Source organism: Planococcus citri, chromosome 1 (assembly GCF_950023065.1).
Source record: "Planococcus citri chromosome 1, ihPlaCitr1.1, whole genome shotgun sequence".
Taxonomy (NCBI): Eukaryota; Metazoa; Arthropoda; class Insecta; order Hemiptera; family Pseudococcidae; genus Planococcus; species Planococcus citri.
Genome location: NC_088677.1, coordinates 24951356 through 24967774, shown reverse-complemented (window position 1 = coordinate 24967774; position 16419 = coordinate 24951356). Strand labels below are relative to the sequence as shown.

Below are 16419 nucleotides of genomic sequence, written 5' to 3'. Positions count from 1 at the left end.
ATCTTATCTTTCGTAATTAGGCATTCCAAACAAACTATGAAAATAACGAGGAAAGGCTTATAGGTATATTAGTCATTTAAGGAATAAAACAAATCTTCACGTAAAAAAAATCGATAGGTAACATGAAAACTTGAGATATTTTATTGCAAAATGAAACATATGAATCTAAAAAGTTGAAAGTATACATATAAATGCTTTGTACTTTTTAATGATAAATTAACAGAGTATTCATGAAATATAATTATGTACACGCTGATCAAATACTATACATTAGAATTCGATACTAAACGGATAATCCTTATGGTCTTTGGCCCTGTGAACAAAAATTGAAATAAAGTTATACATATGATGTTAAAAAAAATAAAATTAAAATACAGAAAAATAATATTAAATAATTAATAGTTCAATTAAATACCAATGAAGACTGCAATAACGAAGATCCTTATTCAAGCTTTCAATTTCCTCCCATTCCTCTTCGTAAATTTGATACTCGAACAAATCGTAATTAGACTGGATACGCGATTTCGTAACAGATTTAGGAATAACAATATTTCCTCTTTGAATCTACATAAAGAAATATCGAAAGAAATATCGATTAATTATTAATATCTTAAAAGCAGAATTTTTCATTTAAAAACTCGAGTTACGTACTTGATATCTAAGACAAATCGAAGCAACGCTAACGTTATACTTTTTAGCAATTTCGGCCAATTTCGGATCTTCTAACAAAATCGGATCGTCTTTCGTAGCCCAAGGTCTATCGGGAGATCCTAACGGACTGTAAGCGGCCATTGTAATATTCCTGTCGTGTAAAAATCTACGTAATTTTCCCTGGTTCAAATACGGATGACATTCGACCTGAAATTAACCCATTTACGATACTATAAAACCGACGAATTCAAAAATTAAATCATATCAATTCTAAAAATATACCTGATTAACAGCTGGAGGAATTTTAGCGATTTTTAAAACGTCTTCGATTTGTTTGCTGTTAAAGTTAGATACGCCGATTGATTTAACCAGACCTTTCTCGACCAATTTTTCCATAGCTTTCCACGTTTCTAGTAACGGAGCATCGCTGTAGAGAACTTGATCATTTTCATCCTTCGGAAATAGAGTATCTCCTTCCTGAAAAAACACATTTTAAATCAGATCGAAGAATCCTCGAATCTGGAAAAAAATCAAACTTTCAATCATTTTTACCTTGTACGCCATCGGCCAATGAATCAGGTACAAATCCAAGTAATCCAATTGTAAATCTTTCAGAGTCGTTTGTAACGCCGGTTCGACTAAATCTTCTCTGTGGAAAGTATTCCATAGCTGAAATCAATAATACAACATCCTGTATATGAAAAGTATACAATCAGGATCGATGTAACGTAATACGAATCTCTATTTACATACCTTGCTAGTAACAAATAAATCTTCTCTCTTCAACACTCCTTCGTTCAACTTCTCTTTGAGAGCGTCGCCGACTTCTTTTTCATTTCCGTATACGTGAGCGCAATCAATATGCCGGTAACCAACGTCTATAGCATCTTTCACAGCTTGAGCAACTTTACCCGGTTCGGACTGTGGAAAATTAAATTCGATATTAGGGTACACGCATTCGGTGGAAATTATTTATAGGTAGTTTGGCGGAAATGCGGCGATTTAAAGGCGTCAACGTAGCGCAAATATTTACTCCTAACTTACTTTCCAGGTTCCTAAGGCTACCATGGGACACAATTCATCATCGTTAAACAGAAGCCAGGGCCCACCAATTTTACCCACAGTCCAATTCAAGTGAATTGCATAAGTGCAAGTAATAAGTAACTATACATTTAGTCATCGTGGAATTATTTCAGATTACAAAAACAGCAATAAATTTAATTAGGAGAATTACAAATTACGATACGAATGCACTAAAAAAAATTCGAATGATAACGAGTGTTTGATAACAACTTTATCCCAACGTCTAAATTGCAAACTGAGTTTCAACTTGAATAATTTCAACTTAATAAATGATTTAGCGATGGTAATCATCACCTACACTAAAAAATGGACAAAAAATACATCTACTTAAAGTACTAAATATCCAAAATACGAATTTGAAAAAAAATTGCTGAAAAATAAGCTCAGAACTCGAAACACATTCTCGTTTTCGAAATTGCTCAGTTTGCAGTTTAGACATCTACGAAAATGCTCGTTTTGATTCGTCACGTTTCGGCCTATTTCGTTGAACTTGTTATTTCAATAACGTAACACATTAAAATATTTCGATATTTTTTTTTATTTTTAATTATTTTTCATGAAACAATGCATAATTAAAGCTACTAATGCCTTGAAACCTAATATTAGAACTTATTTAGGACACACAGCGTTAATTTTTATATCAGAATGAGACTATTTAGCCAGGAAATGTGATGTAATCTTCATTTTAAAGGTGTTTTTGGTGATAAGATCAAGGAAGATGAGATTAATTTGGGAGAAATTGGAGCCTTTATTTTTCAGATGATTCGAATGTTTGACTGTTCAATAGGTTTAAAGAAGAATATTTCGAGTGAAATGAATACGAAACGAGCAGATTTTGAAGAAAGCTTTCAATTTTCACGATAGTGAAGTCTTAAATAGGATTACCGGCAGAAAATCTCTTATCACAAAGGGTAAAAATTCAAGTAAGTAAAGGACCAAAAGCTACTTTACGTTTGATTTTGTACAAAATATAACATTAGGATACTCAAAAAACTCTAAAGAGCCTATAAAACTAGCAGATAATTACACTAATATTAGTCTATCCTGTGTTCTTACTAATTACTTAAAGTGTTTGTGTTACAGAATTAATTATGCAAACACGTACCTTCCACGTTCCAAAAGCAATAAGGGGACATTTCAAACCATTTGTGAATTCAACAAACGCTTGCTTCTTTTCTTTATCGATGGTACTCTTCGGAGTAGGATGCGAAACAGCAGATGTCATTTTGCGATACAAAATGCTTCTTTAAATTCTTCAATAAAATACTTGATTGAATTTGTTTCCTATAGAACGCGAACCAAAAACAACTTTACTCAAGCCAACGAACGGTACAACGAACTATTCTCAAGTACAAAGTGATTCCATCCGCTACGTGTGGTACAAGCGTATAACGGTGTTAACCTTCATCTGTATGGGCACCTCACTGATAAAATTATCGCATCATATTTCATTATACACATACGATATCTGCTGTATGTTATGTAGGTTCTGTTGCAGCCTGTAAAATAAACTAATCAAAAGAAAAGTATTTAAATTATTCATCTAGAATGTTCGGATACAAACCGGTAATTTCTTCTAAAACATCTCCATATCATCGACCAGCAGAATTTTGCATTTAGCATCTCTACTCGAAAATAATAAAATATGCTAACCTACCTCACCTTTTTTTCTGAAAAAAAAAATTCATCTCGATGGTAAACATTTTCATAAATTACAAGATGTGCAGGATAAAATGATTTTTAAATTGTTATTTTTTTCTGTTCTCTGCACCAAGTAGCAATTAACTATTTTTTTGCTCGTCCAGGAAAAAAAACAAACAGAGCTATAGGTAGGTAGCTGTATTTCGAGGGGGAAAAAAACCTTTGAGACATGTACGCAATTATGCATTTTGTATTTTCAAACCATGAAAATGGTTAAGATGTAAATGAAAATATTCATTAGGCGGATGTCTGCTTCTGCCTACGTAATGTAGTTTGCACTGGAGAAAATTTAAATACAAAATACAAAATTACACGGTGAAAATTTCACGTTGCTCGAATTTCCATCAACTAAAATAAATAAAGCAGGTCAATTTTAAAAACATCTTTTTTTTCGCGTATGAATAATACCGTCGTTATAATGATCAAAAAGATTTTTTCTTTCTTTTTGTTATACCAAAGAGAAAAAGAGAGAAAAAACTAATTTATGGCTAAATCTGCCGGTTACAACAATTTTCGAAAAATTTTCTCACAAAAGTAACGCGATTCGTATTATTCTATTATTAAAGCAGGAAAAAAAAATCTTGCAGATGTTTGTAGGTATACTATAAGGCTGCAGTGTATAAGATGGTTCGAATTGGTTTTCTTTTTTTTCGAAAGCAGAAGAGTTAAACAGGAAATAAATGAAGATAAAAGGCCGATGGTCATTGGATAAAAACATTCGTTCGAAGAGTTCGAAGCTAATAACACCGGTAATTGAAAAATTAGCTTGGTCAGAAGTAATTACAACACGATGTAGAATGGCTTGCCTATGTATCCGATTTTAGGAAGTGGATATTTACTAAGCTTTCGTCTTCATTTGCATATAAGGGTCCACTATAGCGTTTTAGGCTACTTTTAATCTAGTTTATTTAATTTATTCGTGTTCTCTGAACGAATTAAATTATTCGTAGTTTGTATACTATTTTGTAATTTTCTACGCTTAGAATATTTAACAAACGTTGACATTTTTCTAGCTCGAAGATTTTAACAGATGGCTACCTACTTTTCGTATATTCTACAGTTTGTGTTTGAATTTAAAATATACGTTGGTACCTACTCGTACATGGTATAGTCGATATAATAACAGCGTTTGTACCTTTTGATAAATTTACCTACTCGTATCGTTTAAGTAAATTTTCGGTGTTTAAATTGAGTCGTTAAAAATTATTGTAGTAAAAAACCTCTTCGACAAATTTTTCACATCAAAAAATTTCAACAGACGAATGAAAAAAGACTTTCAAGGTTGCATATACGACTGTAACAATAAAACATACCAAAATGAACTCATTACCGATCATAAAAGTATAGGTAGGTATTTTAAATTACCTACTGTAACTGGCTCGTGTACAGTACAGTACTCTAAACCATTGAATAATACACTTCGTGCAGAAATTCGAATACCTACAGCTACACTTGTACAAAAGAAAATAAATTCGCAACAAATGTAATTTCGAATCGAACACGAGTCGATACTTTTTCAAGCTCATTTGTTTAATAAAACGAAATAAAAGTCAGCATTTCATCGTTCGTTATAAAATTTACAAAAGCCTACAACAAAAAGAAAGAAACACGTTAAAATTTTTATCAACTTGTTAAGAACGTGTTTAGCTACAGCTACACGTAGGTACAAAGAATCAAAAAGATGTGTTATTTGCTCAAACGAGTTTCACTTTGAAACGTAAAAACAATTTGGCCCACGCGAATTTTTCTCGACGTTTGTGGAGCGTTTAAACATTACTGACTGGGTATTGTTGACATGGAACGATTCATTTTATGATTTTTACAGTTCGACTGGTAAAAAAGGGTCTAGAAATCGAATGTGGCTGGTATTTTTGGGGTCTAAAAAATTCAGTTGGCTTCATGTGGATACCTATGTGTCCAAAAATGCCAGAAAAGACGTATTTTGGAGTTTCGAAGTTGTACATCTGCACAATAGAGGGAATGCGGACCAGTGGAGCATAAAACCGCCGAAATTTTCTGAATATTTCGGTCTCAAAAAATTGCTTTTACAATTGGATACTGGACACTCCCCTTACTCCGAAAATACGAATTACTTCAGCTGCCCAAGTGCACAATAAGGTGCTATAGAGTCCCTCAATATTGATATTTGGCAAAATTCAGAATAAAAATGGTTACGCAGGCGCAGGCGCCGTCATAGTTGGGGGGCCCAAAAAATTCATATCCACAGCATGAAGAAGTTTGTTCCACGTGTCCATTGAACCAGAATTTGCAAAATACGGCTCTCATAATGGAGCGTAGTTATATTTTCAATTATCCCCTGCACCCCTCTAATTTTGAACAAAAATGAACGACTCGACTGTAGAATTTATTTAAAAGTGACCTTGCGACCTATAAAAACAAATTAAAATTTCGCGAGAAATTCGAATATTTCGATTGAAATTTTTTTGAGCATTTTTGAAGAATTGTAGAGCTTAATTTTGGTCTTGACATGTATAGGATTTTTGAAAGATGTTTCATTAAACCTATAAAAAATGGATTGAAATTTGAATAGGAAACCAAAACTTGGCATCAAAACTTTGTATGGGCACTTTTGAAGAATTATAAGCTCGAAATTAAGTCATGATTTTCGGAAGTTTTGAAAAATGTATCGTAAGACTGTCAAAATAAATTTATATTTTGGCAGAAAATAGAAAATTTTTATCAAACATTTTTTCGAGCACTCTCAACAAAACATCAAGTCAAAAATTGAGTCACAATTTTGGGAATTTTTGAAAAAGGCTTCATGTGAACTATCAAAATTGATCAAAATAACTTAAGAAATTTAAATATTTCAACGAAAACGTTTTTTGAGCTCTTTTTTTTGAGAAATTTTAAGCCCGAAATTAGATCAACATTTTTGGGATCCTTGAAAAAAAATGAAAAATGTTCATAAATTTTTTTTTGAAGAATTTTGAGTTTAAAATTGGGTCATGATTTCCAGGATTTGAATTAAAACGAAAACATTAATCAATATTTTCTATTAAAATTTTTCTGAGCACTGATAGAGTGAGACTTGGGATTATTGGGATAGAGAGAAATTATTTCAATTTTTTAGCTCGGAGTAGGTAGAGTAATACAACAAAACCAGTCACCCTATGCACAAAATCATTCGAAAATACCAAATAAATACACAAGATCGCTGTGAAGTATTAGTACTAGGGATTTATTACCTAATACATATTTAAGAACAATGAAAAATACACGTAAGAATCCATCAATATAAGATAGGTAATGTTAGAATTACAGTAGACTCCCGATTATCCGACCTAATCGGGGGGGGGGGGGGGTAAGGTGAGTCGGATACCAAAAAAGTCGGATAATCCGAAATGGATGTTTTTAGCGTAGAAATTAAGTGCATAAGCTTGAGAAGACAATTTTTTATTCAGAAAATCAAGTTTTGGCTCAAAGCAGGAACAAAAAATCAAAAAAATGATGAATAAACAAAAATAATGTACTTTTGTACATAAAAGACAATGAAATACTGACTCAAATTAATTTTTTGAGATAAGTTGGATCAATTTCAAGGAAAATAACACCGTTAGAATACAAAATGCTGCATTCTGCATCATTATTTACACTCCAAAATCAAAAATTAGGGGTTTTTTTGGATTATCCGACCTTGGTGGGTCGGATAATGCGAAATGTAAGTCGTCGGATAAATTCGTACCGGATAACCTGAAAGTCGGATAATTCGGAGTCTACTGTATTTTATAATGGACACGAGCCTTTGCTCAGGTACATCTTACAACTCGCGTTAGTGAATAGAAAAATCTTAATAATAATGTTAAGTATTAGCTTAAGTATTATTAATTAGCAATGAAGTAATATAAAATTAATAATACATGGTTAGGTTCTATGCATTTTGTCTGAGTCTTGAGTCATATGGGTATAGCCATTTGGAATCTACTCATATGAGGAAAAATTCCATAAATTAAACAATGAGCATAGGTAGGTATTTCATTACTTACCTACTGACACTGTACTTATCTTTGGTTTCTTTCATGGGCTGTACTCAAGCTAAGAGCATTGACAGACTGAATGGATTACATGAAGTCCCTATTTTTCTAGAGATGCCTCCAATGGCTAGCAGGATCGGAGAAATATCCATTGTACCATAATTAATAAACAGAATTACTAATCACGTTAAATTGCATGAATTATCCATTTAGACAGTGGGCTACACTAGGAAAGAGGGGAGGAGGTGAAAGTGAAGTTGATGACAAGAAATCTGATGCACAAGCCCCTGAGCTACGATACACAGGTAGCTATAAGGTGCACCGGGGTAAGTCCAAATGAGTTTTTCACAATTTCAACTTTGACTGGCTGTTACTCTCCTATAGTATAAATGAACCAATATGGCTCAAAATTATAGTAGGTTCCCATAAGGGTTATTTAATACCTATGGTAAAAATTTGAGCGCAATTGACACAGTAGCTTTCTCTCAGTGGAATAAAATATGCAGTGTTTGGACTTACCCCAATTTGGGGTAAGTCCAAACAGACCCAACTTTGTAGGCGTGTTGTTCAAAAACAGAGCGTCCTATGAAAATTTCATGTTTGCAAGATTGTAGAGAATTTAATTTTCTTTGAGATCACTCTCATCAGATTTTCACTAGGACATACAGTTTGTCCAGTAGGGTATGTGAAAAACTAAAAGATAGAAAATCTGTATTTGAAAGCAAATTCAAAACAACAACAAAATACAATTTGAGCATTTTTGAAGAACTCTGAGTGTGAAATTGGGTGAAGATTTGAGGAGCTCATTGCATACCTATTAAATATGCCCTTGTCGAAAATTAAAATAAACAAGCCATCAGCTATTCACTGATTGCAAGAGAGTTTTTGCGTTTGCATTCACCATATTGGTTGATTCTTTCACTATAACTATATTATCATATTTTTGAAAAATGCGTCACGTGGACGCATCAAAATGATTTGAAATTTAGACAAAAACAAAAAACTTTCATCAAATTATTTTTTTGAGTGCATTTGAATAACTTTAAGCCAAAAATTCCATCATGATTTCTCAGATTTGAATCAGTCATTTCGAAAACCCCAATCTGGCGTTTTTAAAATTTTTCAGGAAACGAAAAAAACTGTCTGTGTGCTTAATTTTTATGGTAAAACCGTACTTAAACTTATGAGCTAATCGATTGGTCTTATCATTACAAATACTCCAGTACCTTTACCAATTATGGGGTTTTCGAAATGACTATTTTTTAAAACCTGAAAAGTAACATGTAAGTAATATAAAATTAATAAGACATGGTTAGGTTCTATGCCTTTTGTCTGAGTCTTAAGTCATATGGGTAGCCATTGAGAATCTACTCATATGAGGAAAAATTCCATAAATTAAGCAAATTAAATAAGCATATAGGTAGGTATTTCATCACTTACTGGCACTATACTTATCTTCTGTTTCTTTCACGGGCTCTACTCAAGCTAAGAGCATCGACAGAAATCGAGAGATACCTCCAATGGCTAGCAGGATCAGAGAAATATCCATTACGTACCCTAATTAATAAACAGAATTACTAATCACATTAAATTGCATGAATTATCCACTTAGACAGTGGGCTACACTAGAAAAGAGGCGCGGAGGGGAAAATCTCCGTTGCATTTACGTCTGTATTTTGACAAAGAACCAGCCATTGAGAGTAGCCAAAACCAAGTAAAGTTGATAGCAAGAGATCTGATGCACAAGCCCTCGAGCTACGATACGCGGATATCTCTATAAGGTGCACCGGGGTAAGTCCAAATGGGTTTTTCACAATTTCAACTTTGACTGGCTGTTACCCTCCTATAAATGAACCAATATGGCTCAAAATTATGTAGGTTTCCATAAGGGTTATTTACCTATGGTAAAAATTTGAGCGCGATTGACACAGTATGCAGCTTTCGCTCAGTGGAATAAATAATATGAAGTGTTAAGTCCGAACAGACACAACTTTGCGGATGTGCTGTTCAAAAACAGAGCGTCCAATGAAAATTTCATGTTTACAAAATTGTAGAGAATTTAATTCTCTTTGAGATCACTCTCATCAGATTTTCACTAGGATGTACAGTTCGTCTCGTATATGTGAAAAACTGAAAGATAGAAAATCTGTAAGTATTTGAAAGAAAATTCAAAACAAATTCAAAACAACAACAACATACAATTGAATCAAAAACATGTGAAATCAAACTGAATTTCAAAAATTTTTATGTCATGGTAAAGAAGGAGTAGTACCCTCAAGTCACTGCTGGGTAGTGCTTCGGAATGTGCAAACCTCTAGGCGCTAGCAGGAATTCGGACTAACCTCGAATTCAGTCTTACCCCGAATTCGGACTTACCCCAGTGCACCTTAAATAGTTCCCCACATTACCATACTTCCAGTATATGTGTTTTATAAAAGGGGATTATTTTCTTGACCGCTAGGACGATCAGGGCATATTTCCTCATATCAGCACCATACCAAAGATTTTTGAGCTCAAGCATGGGTAACATGATTCTTGGGTTTTTTGAAAAAAATCTCATGTGACCCATCAAAATAGACAGAAATTTTGCACAAAGGTCAAGTATTTCGATGGAAATGTTTTTTGAGCATTTTTGAAGAATTTTGAGTGCGAAATTGGGTGAAAATTTGAGGAGCTCATTGCATAAATAGCCCTTGTCAAAAATTGAAATAATCAAGCCATCGGCTATTCGCTGATTGCAAGAGAGTTTTTGCGTTTGCCTTCACCATATTGGTTGATTTTTTCACTATATTATATTATCAAATTTTTGAAAAATGCGTCAGGTGGACACATCAAAATGATTTGAAATTTAGACAAAAAACACAAAACTTTCATCAAATTATTTTTTTGAGTGCATTTGAAAAACTTTAAGCCGAAAATTCCATCATGATTTCTCAGATTTTTAAAAAATTGCCACGCGATTAATTAAAATGAGTTAAAATTTTGACGCAGCTCAAAAATTTTCATAAAAACTTTTTTTTAGCACTTTTGAAGAATTTTCCAGCTCGAACTTGGGTCACGTTATTTTTGAGATTTTTGAAAAAGTTGTCATGCAAGCAATCAAAATTTAATAAAATTCCAGAAAAACTTACAACAATGTTTTTTGAGCATTTTTGAAGAATTTTGAGCTCAAAATTGTGTCATATTTTATTATTTTAGAAAAAAAACGTCATGCAACCAATCAAAATGTATTAAAATTTTACAAAAATTTAAATATTTCAACGAACATGCTTTTTGAGCATTTTTGAAGAATTTTGAGCTCAAAATTGTGTTTTATTTCATTATTTTTGAAAAAAAAAGTCATGGAACCTATCGAAATGGATTTAAAATTTTGCAAGAAATGAAAATATTTCCATAAAAATGTTTCAATTTTTGAGATTTTGAAAAAACTCTTGAAATTGTAGGTAATCTATTGTGTGATAGGTCACATATACCGTCATTACTATTTCAAAAATCCCAAAAATTATGACCAAAAGTAGAGCTCAAAATTCGTCAAAAGCGCTCAAATTCTTCAAAGAGGAACATGTTCCCTCAAAATAAGAGCTTTATGAACGACACAACAAAAAAAAAATATACCCACTCTGTTTAAGAAACCCATCGGAAACATTTTAATTCTATTATTAGGTACCTTAGTTGTTTATAGGTAGAGGTACTCATTTACCAATTATATTATTAACCCTCCATCGTCATGTAGGTGTGTATTTTAAGGAAAAAAAGGATTCATTCCAGATCCATTCATCATTCATTATATTTCACGCTTGGCGAACCAAACACGATTGATAGAGCGACATTTTCTTAGACGTAGGTAGGTAAAGGTATACCTACGAGTATAACAACCCACTATACTTATCTATAATACTATAAAGGAAAGTCCCCTTTTTTTGTTGCCGGTAAACTCGAAACTTGCCGAACCAAAAATTCTGAATTTTTATGCATACGAACGCCTGTAAGCTGGAGAGTGTTTATGGCAAAAAAAAATTTGAAAAAGTTTCAAAGGACAATTGTTATAAAGCTTCAAAGTTGAAAAAAATGACGACTTTTTTGGACTTTGCGGAGGTGAAACCAGTTTGCGGAGAGACGAGGTAAAATTTCGTTGCAAAGCGAGTGTATTACGTTGCATTGAGGGTAGGTGCTGGAAGTAGGGGTGGTTCTAACTTCTAAGTGTAGTAAGAGTCTATCAGGTTGTGAAATCAGCAGTTCGGAACAGTGTTGCCAGGTTTTTGAGATGTTAAAACCCCAATTTATGACGGGACCGCGATTTTGGGAAAGAGCGTGTTCTAAAACCCCCCAAATCCAAATTTTCAGCTGCCCAAGTTCATTTTTCGAATTTTGGCGAATTTTTGATAATTCAAAATTGACTGTTTTTGGCGATTTATGCTTTTTTTTAAAAGAAGTACGTACTTGACCAATAAAAATGGTCAAAATAAATCCCAAAACTAATATTAATTTCACCATTTCCAGCCATTCTGGAGCCTCCAGCGATATTTTTCAATTTCTCCAGAATTTTGAATTTGCTCCAGAAAAGAATCAAAAGTTTTCCATTGGCGAGGAAATTTTTGAAATTTGCGCGAATCGGTGTATTTCGTCCACAACTAACCTCCTTCGAAACCACTCAAAAATGCTTCAAAAAAACAAAATGAAATTAAAATGTTAATTTTCAAACTTTTTTACAATTTTCAGTTTTTTTCATGGCATACATCAAAAATCAATCATTCATCTGCGATCTTTTACACGTAAATTTATAAAAATCGTCAAAATTTCAATTAAGATTACTCAAAATTAAATATCATTCATCTGCGAACTCAAAATTAAATATTTATATTTTCCTTTATTTATTTTTTTTTGTTTTTTTTTTCATACTGAGAGCTGTAGCTTTGATTGTTGGAAAGTTATTCAGTTCAGGTTCAAAGTTGTAAAAACGCAAGGAGTAATAAAAATGAAATTTTGAATTGAAATTTCTTGAAATTTTCAGTGAGCACCTCAGTGTTTCACTAAAACATTCTGCATTTTATCCTTTCTACTTGGGGATACAACTTGAACTTGAATACCTAACTTGAACAAAAAAAAGCTGCAGAGCAACCCTCAGTAAATCACAGCTACAAAATCGGATAAAATTCAATTTTTTAGTCTGGAAACTGTTCTATATAATAGTTCACACGTTCAGAGATGAAACTTGAGGAATGGAGTACTTTTATGAACTACTAAAGTGGGGATGGTCAAAGGTTTAAATAACAGAAAGGTCATTTTTTTGAAATTTTGAATTCGATTTAAAAAAAAAAAAAAATCAAAAAGAGCAGTGGACCCAATGCACAAGAAAAAAGAATCATATTAGGCCATCATGATTATGACCGCATTTTTCAAGACGGTCGTGATCTTATGTGACCATTTTTGACCTTTTGTACCTTAAGTGACTGTGATTGGGGGGAGGGGTGAAAATTTCGAACTTCAAAAAATAATAAGTTGGCCTGTGTCTGAAAAATGCCACTATCCAAAAATCACTGATAATGAAAATGAAAAAAATAAAATAAAAAGAGTAATTTATTGATTTTCTCATTTGTAGCCAAAAACTTACTAGGTACCTACCTGCGTAGATGATTCACAATGTCAGATTTTATGCACGTACTTAAGTTTTCCATTTTTCAGTTTGGAAACTGTTCTAATGGTTCAGCGATGTTTGGAGATAAAGCTATGAGGAATGGGAAACGTTCAGAAACTAGAGTTGACCCTGGAGTGGGGAGAGTTCAAGTTGAAAATTACAGAAAGGTCTTTTTTTTTGAAGGGGCATTACTGTCATTACCTACATCAGGTGGAATGTGAAATAAGATAATTACCAAACAATTTTTTATTCATTCATATGTAAATAAGCAAAAACTGCTCTAGATCTCTTCAATAAAAATTTCAAACTTCGAAGAATGAAAATGAAAAAAAGAATTAAAAACGGATAATTGACCAATTTTATCATTTTTAGCAATTTTTTGTTCAAAAAATATGTCTATTCCGGAGTGCCCACTTTGGAAAAAAGGCCGGGGGAGTAAAATTTTTGATATTTCGCAAGTTTTTGAGCTCAAACTAAGAATGAAAATGAAAAAAAGAATTAAAAACGGATAATTGATCAATTTTATCATTTTTAGCAATTTTTTGTTCAAAAAATATGTCTATTCCGGAGTGCCTACTTTGGAAAAAAGGCCGGGGGAGTAAAATTTTTGATATTTCGCAAGTTTTTGAGCTCAAACTAACTAGATGATTCACAACGTGTCAAATTTTGTAGGTAGGTTATGGTGAATTTTCAATTTTTCAGCCTGGAAACTGTTCTAATATACTTAGTTCAGACATTCAGAATTAAAACTTGAGGAATGAAGTACTTTCAGGAACTATAGCTGACCCCTGAAGTGGAGAGGGTCAAAGGCTAAAATTACAGAAAGGTCTTTTTTTTGGAGGGGCATTAGTGTCATTAACCACATTAGGTGAAATACGACAACAATTACCAAAAAATTTTTTATTTACTCAAATGAATTTTAAAAAATGCAGCTCCACCCGTCCGAAGGACGGGTATTTTCTGCTTGTTATATAAATATAGGAACAGGAAGGTATCCCAATACTCATCTTACATCGTACTTCCTGTATTGCTAATTTGATACCACAACCACCAATATCTACCCAATGTAGGCTAATACTTTGACATGAGTTCGTGTTAGTACTACATTTTCTAATTCAATTTGCAGTATACGAAGAAAAACTATAGAAAAGCTGTTATTTGCGGCAAATTGCGAAATTTTCCGTGTGTATCTAGGTCTATGATCACATAGTCCGGTAGCCGGTACCTATATTATATAAGAAGGGTTCGTTGTTCGTGCTTTCTTATTTCATTTCTTTTGATCAAAGAACATCACCGCGCATTTGGCGTATGTAGTCTTAAATTAGACAATAACGTACAACTTCGCAGACTTTACTACTCTTTTATCTACTTATAAAAATAAAAGGCTGTTGAGAGAAAAGCGAGCTGAAAGGTGGAGAAAAGTCAACATTTTCACCTTGATAAATGATCATATAATAGGCTTTTCGTTAGTGTAGGTACATACAAGTTCTATACGTATACCTACCTACCTACTATACGTATCTACTCTGGGCGTATAGTACGTACGTTTAGACATAACAAACTATGTGTTTTCGTGCTACTAATGCAAGATGTTACCTACTCGTATCTACACACAGTTGGATATTTTCTGCTTGGAAAGATTTTTATCTATTTTTATCGCCGAATCACCTACAACATGTAGCTATTGTAGAGCTTTTGCACCATACATACCTACGTGCAATGTGCTGTAATTTTTGTTTGTCCGCAGCTTTTTACCTTATACAAGAGTATGAAGATTTATTATTGCTCGAGGGATGCTTCGGTGTACCGAGACGAGCTTTGTAATTTAATCAGGTCTCGGTAATGAGGTTTGGCGCTTTGGGTCAGTCTAATGATTTCCGATCAATTTATCAAAATATTGTAAGATTAATTGCGAATTAAAATCGTCGCTTGTGTGTAATAAATGCCGATGTTGTTCAACTTTCGCCGATTTAGTGACATCTTCTGTGTTGTTATTTTATGGATGGGTTAACTTTTCTATACTTACCTATACCTACGCGATGCTTTTTCGAAGGAATTTTCATCGAGAAAATACCTACTCAATTAGCTAGGATGATTTCGAATACCTAATGCGAAAGGATTAGTTTAAAATCTATTTTAGCCTTTGAGACCATTTTCATTCCATTACACTCCATTTGAAAAATTTTGGATGAAGGTCACTCCTACTCGAACCTCCTTAATGTTCAAGTTCAATATTAATCTACACTCCAGAACAACCGATAATTTCACAGTATTGAAGTAGCCAATGAGTTGGGGGCCAACAAAATTACAGTACCTACTTAGCATAAAGGAGTTCGTTGCACGTTGATTGAACCAAAGTTCGCGAAAAACGGTTTACCTATACACAGTAGAATGCAGACGTAGGTGAATTTTAAAATCGCCTACCAGCTTCCCTCCTACTTCGAGCGAAAATAAACTAAAGGGTACAGGGAAAGAAGAGAACCAGATAAGCCACTTTTTTAAACTTTTGAGTTACGGCGTTTTAAAGTATCAAAATGCTCCAACTTTGTAGTGAATTTGAATTTCATAAGAGTAATGACTGGAAATATATCACACAACATCCCACAACACACAACTCGAGGCGTAATAGAAAAAAAATCAAGAGACACCTACGTAAGTTATGAGTTGAAAAGTCATTCTTTTCGTGAAAAAATCAAAAAAAAATCGAAAAATTGGTAGGTATATTTTGCATTAACTTGAACCTGATGAAAGTCCAGTTAATAAGATGGCATTGGTAATGAAAAATTGAACTTTCGTTACAGTTAAGGAATTCGTTTACGTTAACGAAAGATAAAATTTCACGTAAACTTGACATGGCTTAACGAAAAGTTAACGAAAAGTCCCCCAAAAAAAACGTGAGTCTTTAAAATTAACTACTCTTTTTCACTCCTCAGTAAGTAAGTTATGAATTTAATTTGACCCTGGACTTATCAGGATGGTTAGCCAAAAAAAAAAAAATGTAGTCAAGGTTATAGTTAAAGATTTTATGAGAAATTCAAAATTTGGGTTAAAGCTTACAGTCAAAGTTTGGCTTTGGTTATTTGGGATCATTTTTTTTTTTTTGGTTAACGCGGTCAAGGTTAAAGTTACAGTTTTTGAAGCTAATTTTTCCAGTCAAGGTTCAAATTTCAATTAATGGTTAAAAATTAAAATTAAGGTTAAAAACTTGAAAACTTCTACGACTTTTCTCTGAGTTTGAAATTTTACAATTTTTGTTGAAAATGATACCAAATACATTCAAGTTACACTGTGGAATGTAGACGGGGCAGTGATAAAATGACTGATTTGTTCGAGGGGTTGCCTACATGTCACTCC

The 16419-nt window shown here is 33.0% G+C and overlaps 1 protein-coding gene and 1 long non-coding RNA gene across 3 annotated transcripts; one reads left to right on the top strand and one right to left on the bottom strand.

Annotated features, from left to right (window-relative positions):
- Positions 1-118: 118 nt before the first annotated feature.
- Positions 119-3190, bottom strand: LOC135850011 (aldo-keto reductase family 1 member B1-like). Of its 2 annotated transcripts, XM_065370697.1 has the most exons (8): positions 2840-3190; positions 1696-1815; positions 1405-1572; positions 1204-1320; positions 934-1128; positions 652-858; positions 416-564; positions 119-313 (listed from the first exon to the last, which is right to left on the bottom strand). In XM_065370697.1, the coding sequence occupies exons 1-8, from the start codon at positions 2957-2959 to the stop codon at positions 271-273; spliced, it is 1119 nt and encodes a 372-aa protein (XP_065226769.1). In that variant the 5' UTR covers positions 2960-3190; the 3' UTR covers positions 119-270. The 2 variants fall into 2 exon arrangements, with proteins under 2 accessions (XP_065226769.1, XP_065226770.1); XM_065370698.1 differs by lacking the exon at positions 1696-1815 and having other exon boundaries at positions 2840-3180.
- On the top strand, positions 1815-3026 carry LOC135850018 (uncharacterized). Its single transcript, XR_010559639.1, has 2 exons — positions 1815-2657; positions 2818-3026. It is a non-coding gene; the product is annotated as an uncharacterized LOC135850018 (long non-coding RNA).
- Positions 3191-16419: the final 13229 nt, after the last annotated feature.